Below are 20,419 nucleotides of genomic sequence, written 5' to 3' on the forward strand. Positions count from 1 at the left end.
AGAAGCAAAATGTCAGTGGCTCTTCTTAGGTGAAAAGAAGAGCCACTGACATTTTTATGCACATAACAATGCCAGGAGGTAAAGATTCAGAAAGTTGTAGAAAGAGTTTGCTTCACTAAAATTGATAGTCTGTTTATTTTGTGTGTCTTGTGTATTCACATTCAGTGGGTTTTCAATCAGTTCCTCTTCCACAGTGCTTATTTCCATTTAAATTATCTATTTACATAGGAATAAATTAACCGTAGACCATTTCATATCGCTGCAAAATGCCTGTTCGCTTATTCACATTTACATTTAGGTGATTCTAAATATCTGTGCACATCTAAAGAGGATTAATTTAAAAAGTTTCACATCCAAATTCAGCAGCGTAAACAGTCAAATGCTGCCCCCTTGCGGCAAAATGTCCATATGGGGTCCATATGAGGTTACACCTCATCAAGTGTGCATTACTTGGTGCCTTATCTTTCAAAAATGAGGTTTTAATGGAAAACATTTATTTATTTTTAAATTTAGCGCTTGAGGGAAGAAAAAATGTTCACATTCTTAATAGACCAGAACATCATTTTGTACTCCTCACTCATGCTAAGCCACAGCTCTTTACCAATTTCACCTTGACAAGAACATGAATGTAAATCGATCCCAGTGATGCTGGTTCTGTGGACCAGCCAGCTTCACTTCCTCCGGGGTCAGGAATCAATGAGTCTTTAAGCGTCCCGAAGGAGCTGAAACCAAAGGACCCTGACGACTCGGATGATTAATGAGAGGAGCTTCTGCTGAACAAGCATGTCGTCTCTCAAATGACACACATGGTTGAGTTCACCGTGGCAGAGGAGCACAAATGTGTTCAGCAAAGTTAGTGACATGTTTACCTACCTGCCAGGTAGAAAAAAAATAAAGCTTTTTTTTTTACTGAAATAATGCTTGTCGCCTGAGGCTGAATATGAAGGTCACTGTTATAGCCTGGTTAAGCTATTTGTGTAAGTTTTTTTTTTTTTTTAGGAAAACAGCACACATATTTAAAATCTTTATTTTACTGTCAAAGTTTTCTCTGATTCTTAGAAAATGACTAAAGTTCCTAAATGCACCAAAGAAATTAACATTTTGGAATTATTTATAATTGAGATAGTGCAATTTTAAACTTTCATAAATGGGTAAAATCATTTGATCTGCTTATTTCAATTTTAGTTTTTGGCAAGGAATCTTATTTTGTACCCATTTCTTTTCTATACCCGTTTCTTTGTGCCTGCATCTTAATTCATGAAACTAAACAAATGACACCTAAAGCTAAGACTTTTCCTGAGACAATCTGAGAGGTAAATGTCCATCAAAAAACTCTTAACTTTGAGAATCATGTCAGAAATTTGAGGAAAAAGAAAATTTCCAAGCTCCAAAAGTAAAAGATTTGCAAGAAAAAAACAAAACAAAACATTTTTTGGCATAAATTTCTATCTACAATGGCCCATTGTAGTAACATTTTCTGGAGTCTTTGAACTTGAGAAAGAGTTAAACAAATGCAGAAAATTTTCAACTGAACTTGTTTTCACTCATCAATTACTCCACACAGATTCCAGTAAAGCAGAGATTTATTTTCATCCCAGGACCAAAATGTGTTTCTTTTAATTTTCATCTTGGTCCACAATATACAGTACAGATACTCAAAGGCAAAAGGAAAAAAAATATACTTTTTTTTTTTCGTCCAGGTCTGGGACACAGTGAGGTAACAGACAGAAATAAATTATTCAGTTGCTTAAAAACACTTTCCAATAATCATATCAATAATACAAAAATGGTATCAAACACACATGATGCAATAACTTTTATAACACATTCAGTATATTTTTGCTCCCCTTCCATCCAATCTGTTTGCTCAAAAGTCAGTTTTTGTTGTTTGTTTTTTTTTGTTGTTTTTTTTGTCTTTCTCTGGAAAATGTCCCTTTTAGCAGTAGCTGCTGATCAATGCAGAGTTGTTTCTGCTGAGGTTCCACTTCCAGGCGCCGGTCATTCAGTCAAACATCACATATAAGCACCTTAATTTAAAACAGGGTAATAATGCAACTTTTGCTTCCAATACAATTTCAAATGATTACATCTCAAATTAGTTGATTGGTTTCACAATCATGGCCAAGGCAACAGGCATACGCAGGCACACAAGGCTACAACTCCAATCAGCTGTTTGCTTACATTATCATTTTACATTCAGATATACACATATTTATATTTTATATTAACCGTGCCTTTCCGTTCACCTAGAAGTTTAAAAAGAAAACAACATGCCAATAGGAAAAAGTCAGATTGTTTTCAAAGTGCAAAAAACATATTCCTCCAAGAGTTGATGCGCATCCTGAAGAGGAACTGCCCACCAAAACTTTAGTCCAATAACAGTACGAGCCATTTTTCATAGATTAGTCCGCAACGTTCCACCGATCTGGTCTGTAGCTACTGTAGGTCATGGCTTTGAGCCAGAAGAGCACAACACTGCCCTCTTCAGGCAGGTTTCCTCGCACTGACAGATTCCTAAAGCTACAGGATTTCATCCTCTACCTTCACTGAGTGCTGACCATCAAATATCGTAGTCCTGAAGTCAATGGGGGAGGCGGGAAAAGCCCCTGGATTGAGATAAAGTGACATCACATTATTTTGGTTTGTGGCCAGTGCAAATCAGCTTCTCTAGCCCCAACGCCCACTCATTTCTCCTTCATCCATTATATTTTACTAACAAATTCAGACTTTATTTTCTGTGAAACAGCAGTGAATTTGTCTACATTGCCACATATAGTTACATATTTTTGTATATCACATCTGTCATTTGTACACTTCAAAGTAAAAAAAAAAAAAAAAAAGATGGAAAGATGATCAGAATGAGAAAAATAAAATGCAATGCTCATACTGCATTGATCACCACTTACAAGCACATAAGAGGGAACAAACCCACATTTGTTTTAAATAAGTATAACAAAGTGGCTCTTGGAGTGGGGAAATAAAATCCTGAAATATCTGTAAACATGGCTCTTACTTGATCTCAATACATAATTCTTAATTTTTTTTTAATGATAAGCTAAAAAAAAAAAAAAAAAAAAACATACTCTACAGCCGACATGGCCACAGTCTATTCACCACATTTTTTTATTCCCACCAAGCCACATTTCTTCTCCTAACATTACCAATCCATAACATGACCTTTTGGTGCGCGTTACACCAAACTCCGCTGCAACGTCACCAAAATACCCATCACCACTTCCACATTCAGTCCGACCTTCACTTTCCAATAAAAGACGTCCACTGCGAAACAACTGTGGCTTTATTTCCCCCCAAAGCTGTTGTAGTGAGATATTTGTTTTAAAAAAAATTAAAAAAAACACAGGCACCACTTTGAGCCAGTTACTTCCTTTTTCTTTCTCAAACAATTTCTTACTCTGTATTCTCCTCCAAAAACGTCTGAAATCTTGTGCCATAGTTAGTTTCTCTGCAGTTGTTCTGTTTCAGTGTTCATTACAAAAAGAGGAGTGAGGTTGGGGAAAAATAAAAACTAAAAAAAGACTAAGGGTTAGAAGAGGAAGGTAACACAGTCTTTCCGATGCACCTGGAAGGGCTGAGGGGACGCCCGTCAGTTCAGCCTCTCAGGATCCATGAAGCTGTTCAGTGACACATCTACCTCCATCTGGCTTTTGTGCTCCAGCAGTTAAACGCTGCTGGGAGTTCCCTGACATCCAAAGGTGTGTATGTTTTTCTGTCTGTGTGTTTATGCGATGAACGATGGCGAGGAGAAGGGCGGTCACAATATGGCACAGTGGAACCTGTGGGAACCAGTGGAACGTTCCGCTCTCCACTTCATCTTCTTTTTCTTCTTCTGGTTTCGCTCTGGGACTTGTTGTCTGCATGTGGGGAGGAGGAAAGAATTAGACAAAAATGAGTATTTCAGAGTTCAAATTTGATTGGAATGATTGAACAAAACTTGTTTTTCTACACATAAATGTTAAGAAATATATATATATATATTTTAAAAGCCAGGATTTTGTCATTTTTGATGATGAATTGGTTTCATGTCAGTTTTTCTTTTGATAATTAACCTTGTAAGCAACTTGTATGAAGAGACTTCGCTTTCTTTCATGTCAAAATTTTCCCTAATGCACCTGTATTCATACATTGATACAAAACCACTGGACAGTGATGGCACAAGGTTGTTTAGCGCTTTTGCAAACTTTGAAATTAGCTTCCCATAAATAAATCTTTCTGGTAAATTCTAAAGCGCTACCACATTGATGATTGAAATATATTTTCTTCATTATTATTTGTTTTAAGAAATGTGTTTTTGCTTTTGGTCAGTTGTCCATTTTCTATTGCCTTAGTAAATTAATCTGTCAATGTGTTTATTATCAAAACATTTTATCACTACACTCAATAGAAATGTGAGATTACGCAGATCAACTGAAATAGAAAATAGTGATAACTATTTTGCTTTTGATGTTTGCTGACGCCCTTTGTATTACTGCAGTACCATACTTTCACCTCAAGATGGCAATCTTGATGTTCAACCTTGCAGCAAGTTCTCTTTGTGCTGAAACCCAATAAAAACCTAAAAAATAAATTGTTCCCTTCAACTACAATTGCGGCCAAATATTTTGAGACACAGAAAACTTAGTAAAAGCGAATTAAAATAAACTTTTTTTTATTATTCATCTCCACACTGGCACATTTTGTCAGGGAAAAGTGTTCATAACAGATAGAACCATCATTCAGACTGAATTAGAAGAGTGAAATGGTTGACTTAAAGGGACAGTTTATTTTTTTGTCAACCAAAAGGATTACCACTAGTAAGATTGAATTCTAAAACCAAATGAAGTTCTCTCCCCATAGCTAAGACCCCATTCTCTGACTTCAACACCACACTGTTACCACAAGAGGGCACTGTTGATTCACCTAGCAGGGACTCATGGACAGCATGGACACACTGTCTACATTTGTCTCAGCAGGTCAGTCCCAACAGCAACAATCAAACTAAATGGCCACAATGAAAATGCAAATCAATTCTTCTGATATCATACATAAATCACAAAGTGGTATAAAATAACTAAAGGTCACTTTCTGTTGCGACCTCCCAAAAAACATTTTAGTTCCATCTTTTCACTACCATTGCTTCTTCTTAATAAACATCTCACATCTCCTACAAATCAAAAGACTTAATGAAGTTACCTTATAACTCGGACCAGTTCATGAAAAGCTTTGTCCACATTCATTGGAGGATCCTTGGCACTGGTTTCAATATACGTTATCTGAGGAAACACAGGAATAACAAAATTTAAATCAATGCTGACAGTATTTAGAGAAAACGGCTGTGAGCTAGGACCTTTTATTAAATTGAATCATACTCAACAGGGGACAGAAGGCTCGATTTGTATAAACTGCATCATCTCTTTTTTCTACTTTAGTTCTCCATTTCTAATCGTGTACTATCAATTCAGATTCTATGATTGTTTCTTCCTCTGTCTCTGCTCTTTCGTCTTTTGTGTTCACAGTTCACACAAACCAATGAAATAGCTTGACAAATTAATGCTGTGTCTGTTTAGTTAAAAAAGAAAACAAATTAGCACTTTAGGACTCACATTATGTTTGGCAGCCATCTCCTGGCCCTGGTCTGATGTCACCTTCCTTAGATGAACCAAGTCCACTTTGTTAGCAACAAGCACCATTGGGAAGGCCTCCCTAATGGTAAACAGAAATAAAAGACAAAAAAAAATGTTCTGTTAACATTTATGATCTGAAGTTAAACCATTATCCAACTGACTAAATGGTAGAATGTGGCATTATAAAACATTAAATAAGCTTGTATGCATCTTAATTGTCCAAGCTGTTTTAACATAACAGCTCAGTACTGATTGAGAGGTGTCTGATTTCTGCAATACTTCGATGCTCTAAAAAGCAGCACTCTCAATACCCAATATAGAGGGACAGCAGTGTGTTCAATTCTAGCTTTCATTTTTTCTGTCATTTGCAGTTCCTGCAGTCAGAGAGCAGGTGCTTTTATTCTGCCTTCTTTAACATCTCCAATAGGAGGCTGTTTTAAGAAAAAAATCCAAAATATTTCTCATAACTCATATTTTCTTTTTGCATAGTGACTCAAACCTGCTAATTCAACAAAAGCTATAAAAACAATCTGATGGAGGCGTGATGACACCACACCAAAATGTTAGATCACACAGAAATCCAACTGTTGTTTTTGGATTTGTTGTTTATGTTTTTTTGTTAGTTTTTTTTTAATAAGGTGCTCTGTGTCCTGCAGACATGTTTAAAAACAATTTAAGCAATGCATTAAAAATAAAAAGAATATGTTGAATTCAACTTTTTATTAGAGAAATAAACACACATCCTATTTAACTGCGAAGGAAATGTCTGTTTCATTTAAGAGCGTTAGTTCCGCTTATCTTAGCCTTGCTATATTTAACATTGCTGTGCATACATTCTTCAGGGGCCCATGATTCATCACATTATGACTGCAGTCTGTCTTCTCTCACATTTATGATGACAGTTAATCTTAAATAAGAAAAAAGAAAAAAAAAACATCGACTTACACAGAATTGGTTTCCAAACAGTTCCTCACATAAAAAGGAGACTCAGGATATTTTCAGACACTAAAGTTGTGAAAATGAATTTAAGAGTTACCGCCCAAGCATGTCCATCTCACCTGTCTTTGACCCGTAGAATGAGTTGATGGAATCTGTCCACATGTTCAAAGCTGGCCTTGTCTGTGACAGAGAAGACGATGAGGAAACCATCTCCTGTCCTCATGTACTGCTCCCTCATCGCACTAAACTCCTCCTGGCCTGCTGTGTCCAGTACTGGGGAAATGAATGCATGAAGTCCCTCAATATACCAGCAAAATTAGCACTTCATATTACACACACACACAAAAAAAAGTTCCCTGCTTTACAGGAAACCGAAAATGTTTGACCATGAGCATTCTTTCAATTAAAACTGCAGGCCTTTTGCCAGCATGTGCTAATGAAATAGTGGAGTAATTTATTTACAGTCTTGGTGAAAAGAAGCTAAAACCTCCCAGAATGTTTTGCAAATCACAGCATAATACAATTATCTGGTCTTAAACTGTTTCTAATCTTATGACTGCGGTCTTTGATCAAATCAATGCTAATTTTTAGAATTAAAAAGAACAAATTAGAAGAACTTTTTTTGCATCTTAACTAATGATTTATTTCTTGAGTCAGTCTGTCTTCTCATTTTTGACTCTCCAATACTTTCCTAGATTCTGTGGCTGAATAAAATAAACAAATAAAAATCTCAAATCATCATTGGTTCTCTTCAAAAATGCTGCTGTGTCTTACATCCAGACTGGAGGAAATTTATTGTAAAACAAAAGTCATGCTGCTTTAATTTTAGGGAGAAGAGACTTTACCCCGGTGAGACCTTAGCAGGTTAAGGCCTCCGATGCATTCAATTAAAGTATAACACTTTTTTCTTTTTCAGCGATGAAGACTGTTTTCCCAAATAAATGGGACAGTTTGCAGCAGAAACAATGAGCAGTTTGATGTTACATAATTTCTTCCACGTGTAAACCCCCAGTATGTTATTACAGCTGTCAGAGAACTGCTAATTACCCATGTGTGTAAACAAAACTAGCAACCAAAGACAGCAAATGTTTTTTTTAATAAAATGATTCTAACTCACCATCCAGTATCGCCCACTGCCCATCTATTTCAGTGTGTTTAAGGTACGAGTCTTCTATAGTGGGATCGTAGTCTGGCACAAAGATCTTCTGGAAAAACTGGATGGTTAGGGCGCTTTTCCCGACGCCACCGTCCCCCACCACCACCAGCTTGTAAGTTGGCAGGTTGTCGCTCGGCACGGCGCTGGTCGCCATGGCTACCTCGACAGTGGTGTGAAGAAGGTTAGAAGGTGGCTGGTGAGACACACCTGGTTGAAATGGAGGACAGAAGACAAAGAAGGGGGATAAAAGAAAATGAAAGGGGATTGACAACAAGGGAGAACAGGAGAGAGATGTTGAGGCTTTTTTTGCTGCAGCTGCTTTCTCGTGGCCATGGAGACGACCGATCATAGCTAAGGGTTGGAGATAAAAGCAGAAGGGGGGCAGATGCACTAACTGCAAACTAAGACATTGCATTTAAAATGACTTTTACCTAGAGCTGAGGGGCACTGATTTAACTTTTAAAACTTCACATAACGGGAGAATGAAAATTTAAGCAACCAGGCAATGTAAGAATCGTTCATCCGAGTTCAGTTTTGGAAGATTAGAAGATATATTTTCCATGGCGTAGAGGTTCATATCCCAGTTAAAACCTGCAAGAGCTCCAACATGTTGTGATAAATAAAGTCAGAGCGACCATTTCCATGCCAAGATATGGTTTATTGTTAAGAATAGAGTAGAATAAAACAGGATAGAAAAAAACCTTAGTGTCCAGGTTGGGAAAAGCATGATAGTTCACTTCAAGATGAACTCTGTAATCCTTTTGCTTCACAGCAAAAAGACAAACAACAACACTTGTTGCCTAAACAGAGTTTAACTTAATCTCACCACACATCAGTTAACAATGAACATTGCGCACACACACACACCCCACCACACACACACACACACACACACACACACTAAACACTGTGTTATTGCACAGTCCTTCATGCTTAAGCAGTGTTATTTAACTGGATGAAGGTGAGAATAAAGAAGTTCTTAAACATATAGCGTTTGCAGTGCGAGACTTGATATCCTGTCAACCAGATGGCAGGAGGATATAATATCTTAAAAACTTCCACCAACTCAAATTTAAAGACTTCTTAAGACCATGAAACTAAAGACCTGACACATCACAGCATAAACATACAAAAGATAATTGCAAATAAATAAATTGTACGAGTGAGGCAATGGTTAAGGCAAACATCGTCCAGCCAGCTAGCAATAAATTTGCAATTACCCATGATGGACATTAAAAAATTTTTTTTAAAAATTTAAAAAGTCAGCCAGCTTTAGCAACCAACTAGTGTTTGTTACCAACATTTACAATTTATGACTATTTACGAGCATAAATAGTCTTGCCACAATACATTTTAAGACCTGTGATTGACATATTTAAGGCCAGCTTATTTATTTTATAAATTTAAAACATTTTAAGGTCTTAATTTTGGGTACATAAATTTGAGACATTTTATAGATGTGCAAACATCCAGGGTTAGGGAATTTTTTAACGCAAACATGCTCATCCTGAAGCACAACCGATTTTAAACAACCCTACAAGACAATAGTGCGTTGAAGAGGAACTACAGACAATACAATTCATATAACCTGAAAAAAAAAACAATATTGAAAGACAGAAGTGATAAAACATTGCAAACAGAAGCAAGTAACTACTGACACTCTGCTAATCATTCTTAACATGTTTAGTACTGTGTTATGTAGCTTAATTAAAATAGAAAGATTTTAGTTTGAGAGGTTATTCTGTATACTCATTCCCTGCTTAAAGACAAACTCAATAAATCTGTATGGAAAGAGGGTTTTTTTCACAACTGCATAAACCTAAAAAAGTTGTTTTGGATTTCAGTTTAACTGTTTAACTCCACAGAGGCTGTGGAGTGCAGGCTGACAGAATAAAAGAAAATTGTGATCCAAACTCTTTGACTCAACACACACATCACAGCAGCAGTCTGTCGTTAAAGAAGCTCTCACCTTCTGTAACAGTGAAAAACAGACTGGATCAAGATGCCGATGTCATTCTTGGCTCTGATATTCAATCCAGACTCTATGATTCTGTGTTGCTGCAGGTCATATTTTTGCTGCTTTTACTCTCGATGTTTTGTAAAAGACAGGAAGATCTTGTTATCAAAATGTGGTGCTAGCGGATAGTCCGCTGGCTGTGATGAAAGTTGTGTTGATTTGTAACATTTCTAGGCAATTTTCTGAAGAAATCATTTAAAAAATAGTTCATTAATCCCAATGAAAAATGTTGTGACTCAAACTATCCAAGTTTTTTCTAAAAGTTGTTGTAGATGCTTATGGCTATGAGTAGGAATGACCTCCTGTAATGGTCTGGATCACAGCAATTCTTAAGAAACTTCTGACTGAAGGTACTCTACTGTAAAACAATCTCATATAAAGGATGCTCAAGGTTATCCATCCAGCTTTTTGGCCATGTCAGACACACCCAATGTGTGCCAAAGTCTGAAAAGCAACTGTGAGAGCTCAGTGCCGTTAATGATGGAGCAGCAAATGACTAAAACCCAAGTATGTAAGAATTAAATTGCATTTATTTTCCTACATGTTGGGGGCGTTTACTGTGAAGAGAAACTGGGGAAATCATTCCACAATGGCTTCTCTGAAGAACACTAAAGTAATGGTATAAGAAATAGGAATCAAACATTAGTGTACACTGAGAAAAAAAAAGTCAGACATTTTATTGAAGTTCAGAAAGTTTTAAATAGAAAAACAGTAAATCTGCTTTAATGTCAGACAAACCGAATCAGTTGCATGCCAATGGAAAACTACAAAAAGCCTCTAAAAAATGAAGCAGCATTTGTCACCAGTGTCTCAGCCCCTCATTGTGGTGAAAGCTGCTCTATAAATAAAATTATTCCCTAAATCTAAGTAAAAAGAAAACCCACAACAGCCTGAATAGTTTCATTCAGAATGACATACCAGATGGTCCAGTATGTCCAGAACCAGCAGAAATATGAAGGCTCAAAGACGGATAACTTTAGCTTGTAATTATAACTCCCCACCAAGATAAAATAAACATATTGTAAGAGTGCAAGAATCAGCACGAGAGTGTTTCTCTGTTCGGCTAAAGTCAAAGTGCAGTTCTACATGGAGTCCATCCACAATAAGACCGCTACTAAAAGATCGGGGCAAGTGGGGAGATCAGGAGACACAAGAGGAACAGGATGACGAGATTATTCATAAGCAGAAGAAAGAGGCAGAGGAAGCAGGAGCACACGAGGACAGAGGCAAACAGTTCGAATCAGACCTGAGTCACCACAACGGGCACCACCTTTTCATGGTTTGCTTCCTTTTTTGAGTAAAGACATATTTAGACCGAACCAGCTCATTTGTTCCAGTTTATGACACACAAACTACAGCTCGACTTGTTTGTCTGTTTCCTATTAAAAATCCAATAAGTATATTTGAGGCTACAGCATGGAGCAATTAAAAAAGGTGTAGAGAATGCATTGATAAGGATCTTACACAATGCTTTGTGCTGCTAATCTAGCATTAGCCTGGTTAAAGAATTGTGTACTGAAATATTCTGAATTTGCATTAGCAACCTCGTTCTGCTTTTCAGTTTCAGAGAACTCCAAATTACAACGTTCTGCTTTTAGATTCAAAATACATACACATCTAAATAAATATGCACTTGATTTCATTCTGCACATTTTAAAGACTGTTTTAATACAATAAGGAAGCATAAAATACTTACATTTTTCAACAAAAAAAATATCCCTATTGTCCAACGTGTTCATATTTTCTTCGCAACATTAACGTATTTTTGCTAATTCTTAAAAGATAGCTGATAAAAAATATATATACTTAGATTATAAGTCAACCAATTACTAAATTAGTTAATGATTAATTCAAATAGATTCACTACAATTAATCAAATTAATTTTTTTCAGTCCTAGTAAATATTAAAGCAACATCTGAAGATAGGCAGAAAAATAGCTTGGGCACAAATTGTTCTTCCAATTACCCAAAACAAACCATAAGATAATTTAGAAAGCAGTGATGTAGGTTGGCTGCTGCTGGTTTTCCTAATTGGAGGCAGTTGATACAGAAACAAAGATGGCAGAACCATACCACAATGGGAAAGCAAAATAGCCTAAACAGAGTCTAGTGTGGGGTGCAACATGCATTTTATACGGTTCTGTTTTGGATATAAACATTTGATTATTTTCAGTACAAAATGATGCTCTACAATTGAGAGGATGTGATGACGGGAAAGTGGAGAGATGATGCAGAAAAACTGAAACATGATGCCAGCATCAACATGTTGTTGATTTTGAGGGATGTGGTGAGTTAATGCACTTCTTGTGGAGAAATTGTAACAACAAACTTCTGTATGAACATCTCCATTCATCAGGAATTAAGCGTTTCACACATGTTATTCTTTTCATCTTTGATTTTTCTATATGACCAAAAATGTACCTCAATTACAGAAAGATGGTTGACCCTGTGTATATAAGAGAAAACTCAGTTTTTTGAGAAAGCAGCCACTTATCAGTTAATCATTAGTAAATCAATAAAATAAACTTTAGAATGTGTCTGACTCCCACTATACTAAAAATAAATTTACTAAGAGGCATTTCAGTCTAAGCAGTTAATGGGTTAAACTCTGAATCCCTCACTTTTCACACAAGTATGCAAGTTCAATATAACAACTCCTCTCTGTCTTACTTTAAAGCCTCTCGGCTGAAGCACACAAAAAAGCCACACATTCACCAACCACTAGCACAACACCCCCACCCACGCACCCATTCCTCCTCCATCCACCAGGAAACAGCTGTCAGCTGGCCAGAGTCCATCCTTTCCTGCTCCGCACAATAGAGGGAAGGAAGATGTTTCCTTCCTTTCCCGGGCTAACCACTCATTTACCCAGACTGAGCAAAAGAACTTGCGTCCCTGACGCAAAAAAAGGCTCAGCAGTTGTTGACTTAATTAGGTTAAAAAGCTCTACTGCAATAATCCAGCAGTGCCAAAGGCAGACTTTCATGAATTTCTAATTAACAAGAATTTTTGCTACCAGTTTTGGGTTTCAAGCTTGTTAAACACAGGGAGTCTTTACTGCAAGCCAGGTCACCACCCACCAGGGCTGGTCAGGATTTCCCCTCCAGTGAGGTGAGCACTCCTCTGAAACGCCCAATAAGTGCAGAGGTGAGAATAAGACCTGATCGCTAATCTGTCCGACAATGAACAAGGTCATGCTTGATGTTCGCAGTACAATCCACATGAGGGCTTCCGTTTGACGTCTTGACAGCATTTTGTTATAAAAGCATGCATGCGTAATCTGCCAAACCATCAAGAATACAACTTCCTCCATTTAGGGAAAGCGGCATAAAAAAATTGTCTCAATTTTTTTTTTGAGTCTGTCTATTTCATACACATCTGCTACTGCTGACGTATGGCGCTAGCAGCAATGAGGAACATTTACGGGTGACGTTTGTGTGTCAAACCAAGAAACCTCTCAAGGGCTTCTTGGAGAAATCGCTGATTGCCTTCTTGAGAAAGAATAAAGAGATCTCCATGTTCACGTGGAAATGGAGAAGCAGCTTAACTCACAGAACACAAATAAGGAGGAACACACCCCAGCCCACAAAGCCGTACTGTTACCAACACTCCTCGATCTCCAAACTCCTGAAAAATCTAAAAACCACCTTTAATATTTAAGAATATAAAAAGCTTTAAAGCATATCTTTAGCAGAAATTTCTCATGCACTAAATCTTAAGATGTAGCCATGCTTTTGTTTACCTCCAGTACTATTTAAAAAGAACAAATATTAATGCATGTAGAAATTAATATTATGTAAAAAGAAAAAACTGTTTTCAAGCATCTGTAGATGAGTTCCAGTTACATTTTTGGGGGTTTAGAGAAGTTTATCTCTGAGGAAGGAAATAAACAAATGTGTGTTTTATCTCATGTCTATTAGACATAAGAGTTTAAAGGAGTTTAGAAATGAAAAAATAAAATCAAGAGCAATCTCATTGAATACATTCAAAAAGGAATGGGAAGATGTTGTAAATGAGATTCATTTCTTTTAAGATATTGCATGATATTAAGGAAGATATTTAATTGTGATTACACTGCAGTTCAATCTCTAATTAGTCATTTAGAAAAGAAACAAACACATTAAACAACAAAAATGGACACTAACTACTTAACAATTTGTCTGATTGGGAATAAATGTCATGTCATATCTTGACATTTGAGTTATAATACTCAATATTGGGTTGAAAGCTTAAGAGAAAAGAAAATCAGAAAATGTTTTGAGTTCATCAGCTTAAAAAGCACCCGAGTCTTACTTTGGATCAGACAAGGCCATTTATTCTCTCAGATTCAACTTGGGTTTCTACTCACCTCCATCTCTCAGCTGGAGGGAAATTAACTTTTAGCATGTATTGGTGTCTGGCTCAAATGTTTAAGAAATGTTGGTGGTTTCTCACTTTTAGACTTTCAGAACCAAGTCAATTATGTAGATGAATAAGAAGTTGAATGCAACGAAGGAGTGAGGAAACAAAACAAAAATTTGCAGGAACAAGCTGACCGGGCTTGATTTTGATTCAACAGGTCTATTTTTCTTTGGAGTGTATGTCATCATATACATCCCAGCGGCTCTGATGCTTCCTGGGAACCAGATGTCACAACCCTGCTAACCAGTAGGAAGAGGATTTTGAGAAATGTGCGTTGCATTAGACATCTAATCAGAAGGATCAGATCTGTTATGTTGGCAAGCTACATTCTTTAAACAGTCACAGATGAAATGTCATCCGTTACCGGCCGGATCAGTTTCTCACATTCCAACTGTCATCATTCTATGCAATAAAACGTTTACATTTAGAGTTTCTCTAAATACAATAGTCTGCATTTAAATTATAGTGACAAATGGGTTACTTAAAAAGTTATTTGAATTTGAAGTTTTAAAAATATAAAAATTAGATTACCCATATTTAAGTGGACTTTTTGGCAAGTTAACTATGACCGCCAAAGTAAGTACTTAATGATAATTCTGAGATTCAATCCGCATAGAATAAGAGTTAGTTATGGCCAGATCTAAAGTGATAGTGAAGCTTTAAGAGTCCAACAAGAACATTTTTAAGTGATCACTACCATATTTGGTTGCAAGACAGCACTAAGGACTAAGCCCATTGTTACAGAAGCTTTATATTTTTTAATAACTCTGCCTCACTTCAACAGTGTCTCATAAATTTCAATGAATAAGGATGCCAGCTATAGACACTTCTTTCCTGTTGGAAGTTACACAGAGCTAGATCCATCCAACCATAAAAAGAAGAAGTCTGTGGGTTTAAACTTACAAACGTTTTGAGCATGTAGGAACAGATCTGATACATGCACATGTTACACCCTGCAAAGTCTAAACACTTGAAGAGGTTCCTGTAGTTTGCAAGAGCCATGTCCTTCTCTGACCTTTGTCAACATTTAATGACAAGTTTGTTTGCTCTTAGTGGCGTTCAAGGAATGTCTGGATTTTATGACGGAAACCCTTTACCACACACCAACTATACAAACACAATTGCAATTTGGGAGTGAGTCACAATTTATTTCAAAACACTAAAGACAAGACCTGGGTAAATAACCAAAACTAAGGCATAGCCAGGCTGTCCATTACAAGGTTCCGAAAAGCTAATTTTTAAAAAATCAGATACCAAAGAAACTTTTGGAATGACGTTTTCTCAAACTATGTAAAATAGAGTGTAAGACAGCATTGCCCCTCCCCAATTTGTTGCTTAATTGCCATTTAATAATCTAGATGAATGAAGGCACCTACTTAAATAAAAAAACAAAACAAAGACAAACTCCACTGGAGCACATTGCCGGACTAATTTACCAGCTGGAATAAGACTGTTATACTTGTGCAACTCTGTAAAGTGATAATTGGTAAGGGATAGTATGCAAGCACATATAAACTACTAAATTTTGTGTATTTCATATCAAATTGGTACATACATGTTGAGGTATAAATCATAGCAGCAATAGGAATAAACTGTTGATTTTCTGTTTCAAAAGTAACCAAAAAAGAACCATGATACCAAGGTATTGTCCTCCACACAAATGTCTAATACTGGGCAATGACTACAGTAATATGAAAAACATTTTTAAAAGTTAAAATTTAAGTCATAAATTATAAAATGTATCTGACCCACTTTCAAGGCAGTCACAGTCCCTATGTAGCCAAAGCATGGAGTACAATTTTGTGGATGACACACTTCCATGTTTTTATTTTTTTAACTGAGCCTATTCTATAAATTCTTGTGGCAAGTCCAAAAGACTCACCACCTTTGTGTAAACAAACTCTGTTATCTTTTTGAAATAAAACTTCAATATGCTCCACACGTTGGGGAGTTTATGCATTGCTGGGACAAAAGGGGATCTAACAATTTTAATATGTACTGTGGTTATGGCAACATGTTTCTGTTTAGTTTTGTTTTACTTTTTGGTTTCTTCATTCCCCAACTTACTAGAAAATACTAGTAATATTCTGTCACAAGGGTCATATTTTTGGTCCACATAAGGAAAACTATGTAACTAAGGAGATTAGATTAATAAAAATGGCTTAAGAAATGCCCAACACATCACTGACTCATCAACATCAAGTAATACATTTTGCTGAAAGTGCATCTGCATGTACTGTGCTTAAAGATGTCATATAGTCATAGCATCACAAATCTGTCAAAACTAAAACTCGGTTAAATTTAAGAAAAAAGAAAAGTTACTTAAGCAACATTTTGCATATTTACACTGTCCCAGATTGATGAGTAGATTAGTGTATAGATGAAAAAAAAACATACTGGTATTTACTTAATCTGGTAATGTTCCTTTTGTTTGATGCATAAACTCAAATAATGCTGTTTTCCCCTCATTTCTGATCGGAAAAAGAAAACACTTTCGTAACAGAACATCAAAGAAGCTGCATCTATGTTCTTACTTTTATTGTCCAGCTAAACAGTACTTAAATGCAGTGCAGTCCAAATCAAATCAACTTCTATAACTCTGCAGTGCCTTGCAAACTTATTGTTATCACTTTATTTCACAATTGTCATTCAAAACCCACAAGGCATTTTATTTGGATTTTATGCGATAACACAACAGAAGGAAGTGCTAAATTGTGAAGTGGGAAGAAAGTGATACAATGTCCAAATCTTCTCACAAATAAAAACTTGTGACATGTATTTACAGTCAGGCCCTCTAAAATCTTCGAAGAACAACTTGTCACTGCCATGAGAGCTGCAAGTCTTTTGGGGTACTTCATTTGTCACCTTTGCAGATCCATAGACTGAAATCTTTGTGCAGCTCAACTATTCAGTCTAATTGAATGGGGTATCAACAAAGCTGGTTTCTGATTGGATTTAGGTATTTCTACTGCTTGGCTCTAAAACATAACGCTGTATGGGAAGGTGAACCTTTACTCTGGTCAAAAGTCTTTAGCAGCCTCTAACCCAGTGGTCTTCATTATGTTCTGTCCTTCATGTTTGCGGGATTCCCTGCTGACACACACCTGACTCACCAGCGAGGGATTTACAAGCTTCTACAGAACTGATGGCGGAGGCATCATGATTGCGTTTTGCTTATAGCTCTAGTTTTCTGATTTTTGAATTTTCTTCTGTTTCCCCTAATAAGCTTGTGGCAAACTGCAAAAGGGGTGTCTAATGGTTTTCTCTCATCCGTTCTTTCCGGCTTTGTTAAGGCCACGTTTCTGAATGGCATAGCCAATCTTTCTGTCAACACCTGTGCAGCTTCTTTCTTCAGTTCAGGTCAAGGGTCTGCCTCATGTGGCTTTTACAAAAGCATAAAGGAAATGTTTTTGATTATGAATTATTATCAGAATCAATTATTATCAGAATTGAAACTGTTCTGGTCTGCACTCAGAGGCTTATTTGTGAATATTAGGAATCAAACCGCTTCCTAAAAACTAAGGCACGCATCATAAAGTTGAGGGATGAACTCACAGCAACCTTTTTTATTCAGAGATTCACTTTTGCACCTACAGCTGCAAAATCAAACTTTGAGATTCAAAAAATGATTTTCTAGATATGCTGGAGTAGAATGTTTCCATCGTAAATTCTTATGCAAACCGAAACAATCCGATACTTTTTTGACAAGTGTCATGCTGATTGCGATAGTATTATCAGAATGGGACACTCCTAATCCATAAGGAGATAAAATTTCAGGCAGTCAGCAAATAGGCTGCCCAAATACAAATGTATGCAATGTACTTCAATTTTTTTATTCACAATTTTTCACATTTACATGGTTCTATCACATCAAAATCACAAGACACCCTAAATTTGTGAAACCTGAAAATGTTTGAGATTTATTTCATAATCAGAACATAATTTACTTGCAACAATTCAATCAAAAAGGCAGTATTTACACTTTTGTACACTGATCCAAGATAATCCTGGTTTAGCATTCCTGTATAGTTTTAGCAGAATCCCAAGGTTGTTCCTCCCCAGACACACAACCAGTTGATGTGATGATTTCACAACCCTATTAATAGTGATTAAAGTGTGCTTCCTGCTCCAGACTGACTGCTGCTCCTGGATGATCTCATCCTATGATCTGATACAAGAAGAATCCCTCTGTTCTCTCCGTGTCCAGCGCTTAAATGTCCTCACTAATCCCGCTTCAGAGCTGCTGCTGCTGTGGATGTCTGTGTGCGTGCGTGTGCGGGTGTGTGCGTGTGCGTGGAAAAACGAGAAAGGGGCCCGTCGTGAAACTCATAAACACTGCAGCAGGGTTTTCCTTCATCACTTGTGACAAACGCCGTGTTTTTCTTACGTATCCAGGGAAATCTGCTCCACTGGAAAAAAACAAGAGTCAAGGCCCCGTCGTTCTGTCCGTGTCTGTCTGTCTGTCTGTCTCTGTGAGCAGGAGTTGGATGCAAACAGACAGCAGCCGCCCCGGAATATAACAAATATGATCCGTTTAGCAACAAACAAACGCCCTAATTAAAAGCAGCTCATCTCCTATGATTGCTGTCATCAGTCTGAGCTTTAATGAGCTCGTCGCATCGGGTTCGTTTTCTTTATTTTTTTCCTTATAAACCGAACATGTTCCGTTAACACGACCTGCCACTCACCGAGACGAGCTCCCTCCCTGACGCCGACACGACCGCCGTCCTCACGCCGACATGTTCCTCCTCATGTCCGCCGTTTTTCACGCCGCCGCCGCCGCGCCGCCCTTTAACATCCACAGGCTCAGAGATGCCCCACAATCTGCGAAACAATACGCTCAGCAGCCAATCTTTGTATTGCAACAGCTGATGCTATAAATAGAAATGCCCGGAGGGGTGGACGAGGATTTTTAATGGCACTGTAAATGTCGCTGATGCAAATTTTCCTGCTTAAAATCATTTCGACGTTCCTCGATGGTCTTAAAGTTTCTGCTTGTTGCTTGTTGCGATTTTTATTTTCGGCTATTTAAGTGAAATCTACCGAAGCGCTTGCACAGTTCCCCTTTTTTATGACGAAATGGTCCGCTCCCTTCTATCGTGGACTTCTTTAAAGGGATCTTCCGGATAATTAAGGTTCCGAGCAACCCAAGAACAAAAACTTCTGCTACTTCGTCGGAAAATGGGAAACACTTTGTGTTTATGTCCCATCATATCAATCACTTATCTCTGATATTTTTCTCATAATATTTATCTGAATTTCCTCACACTGCACAGACCTATATGGAGTAGTTTCAATAAATATGAAAAAGCCATGAACAAGGTACTCTGATCACATGATACTTACACCAATAATTCTATGCAGTGGACAATTAAGCCATCCAGGGTCAGTTTCACACAGGTTTTTCATCTGCATCTTATTAAACACATATTAGCTGGACTCTTCTGAACTTGACTGCATGCTGAGGTAATTCAGCCATTTGATTCTGTTGGACCAGCTATGAATCTAAAATGTGCTGGTAAAACAATAAGAAAGTGTTCAGTAAGAGCTAATGTAACGTATTAGAAAAAAAAACATTGAACAGATATTGAAAATAGCATAAATATTAAAAGAAATGTTCAATTGAAGATGACAATTTTAAAATGTTAATTTGCACATATTTGTACATTTAAAAAAAACAGACTATTTGCAGGAAATGGAAAAACTGGGCAAATAACAGCAGGAACGTACATACCTGCTTTTATTTGATGGTAATAAAGTTTTACAGCTGCTGGGAGGAAGGATCTGAGTTGTGATGTAGCAATCTGTCACTGAAGAAGTAAAAGCTTCATAAATGGGTTGAAGAACATTGTTTCCCCAAGTTTTTTTCGAAAGGCTATGGATTATGATGGTCAAATAGTGCAATTTTAGTTTTGTCAGACCACAAGAAATGTCTCCAAAGACCTTTGCAACCAACAACCTGGCTTTGCTTTTGGAATTGGGGTTTCTTCCTCTCTGAGTGTCTTCTCTGGGCCCATGCAATGTCAGCGTGGCTTAGGATATGCTCTCTTGCCAGCTTCAGCCACAATCTGCATATGATCATTTATTTTTGTAATCGGGTTAATAGACAAATTTCACACTTTGGTCTTTAGAATTTGTAAAAAGTTTTTTTTAACAGATGAATACATTGCATTCAGGCATCTAGAAATTGTTCCCAAAGATGAAAAAGGCCAAGTGGACATCTTGAGTAATCTGTTTAGAGGACACACAAGGAAAAAAAATTTGAGGTTTTGCTTTTAAATGCAT

The 20,419-nt window shown here is 37.0% G+C and overlaps 1 protein-coding gene across 1 annotated transcript; it reads right to left on the reverse strand.

Annotated features, from left to right (window-relative positions):
- Positions 1-1,565: 1,565 nt before the first annotated feature.
- LOC129374517 (ras-related protein M-Ras) lies at positions 1,566-18,992 on the reverse strand. The gene is made up of 6 exons (XM_055052974.1): positions 18,823-18,992; positions 7,678-7,923; positions 6,680-6,833; positions 5,601-5,700; positions 5,191-5,270; positions 1,566-3,872 (listed from the first exon to the last, which is right to left on the reverse strand). The coding sequence occupies exons 2-6, from the start codon at positions 7,868-7,870 to the stop codon at positions 3,773-3,775; spliced, it is 627 nt and encodes a 208-aa protein (XP_054908949.1). The 5' UTR covers positions 7,871-7,923; positions 18,823-18,992; the 3' UTR covers positions 1,566-3,772.
- Between the last annotated feature and the right edge of the window lie 1,427 nt (positions 18,993-20,419).

The sequence above is a fragment of the Poeciliopsis prolifica genome, unplaced genomic scaffold (genome assembly GCF_027474105.1).
Source record: "Poeciliopsis prolifica strain line A6 unplaced genomic scaffold, Auburn_PproV2 SCAFFOLD036, whole genome shotgun sequence".
Lineage (NCBI taxonomy): Eukaryota > Metazoa > Chordata > Actinopteri > Cyprinodontiformes > Poeciliidae > Poeciliopsis > Poeciliopsis prolifica.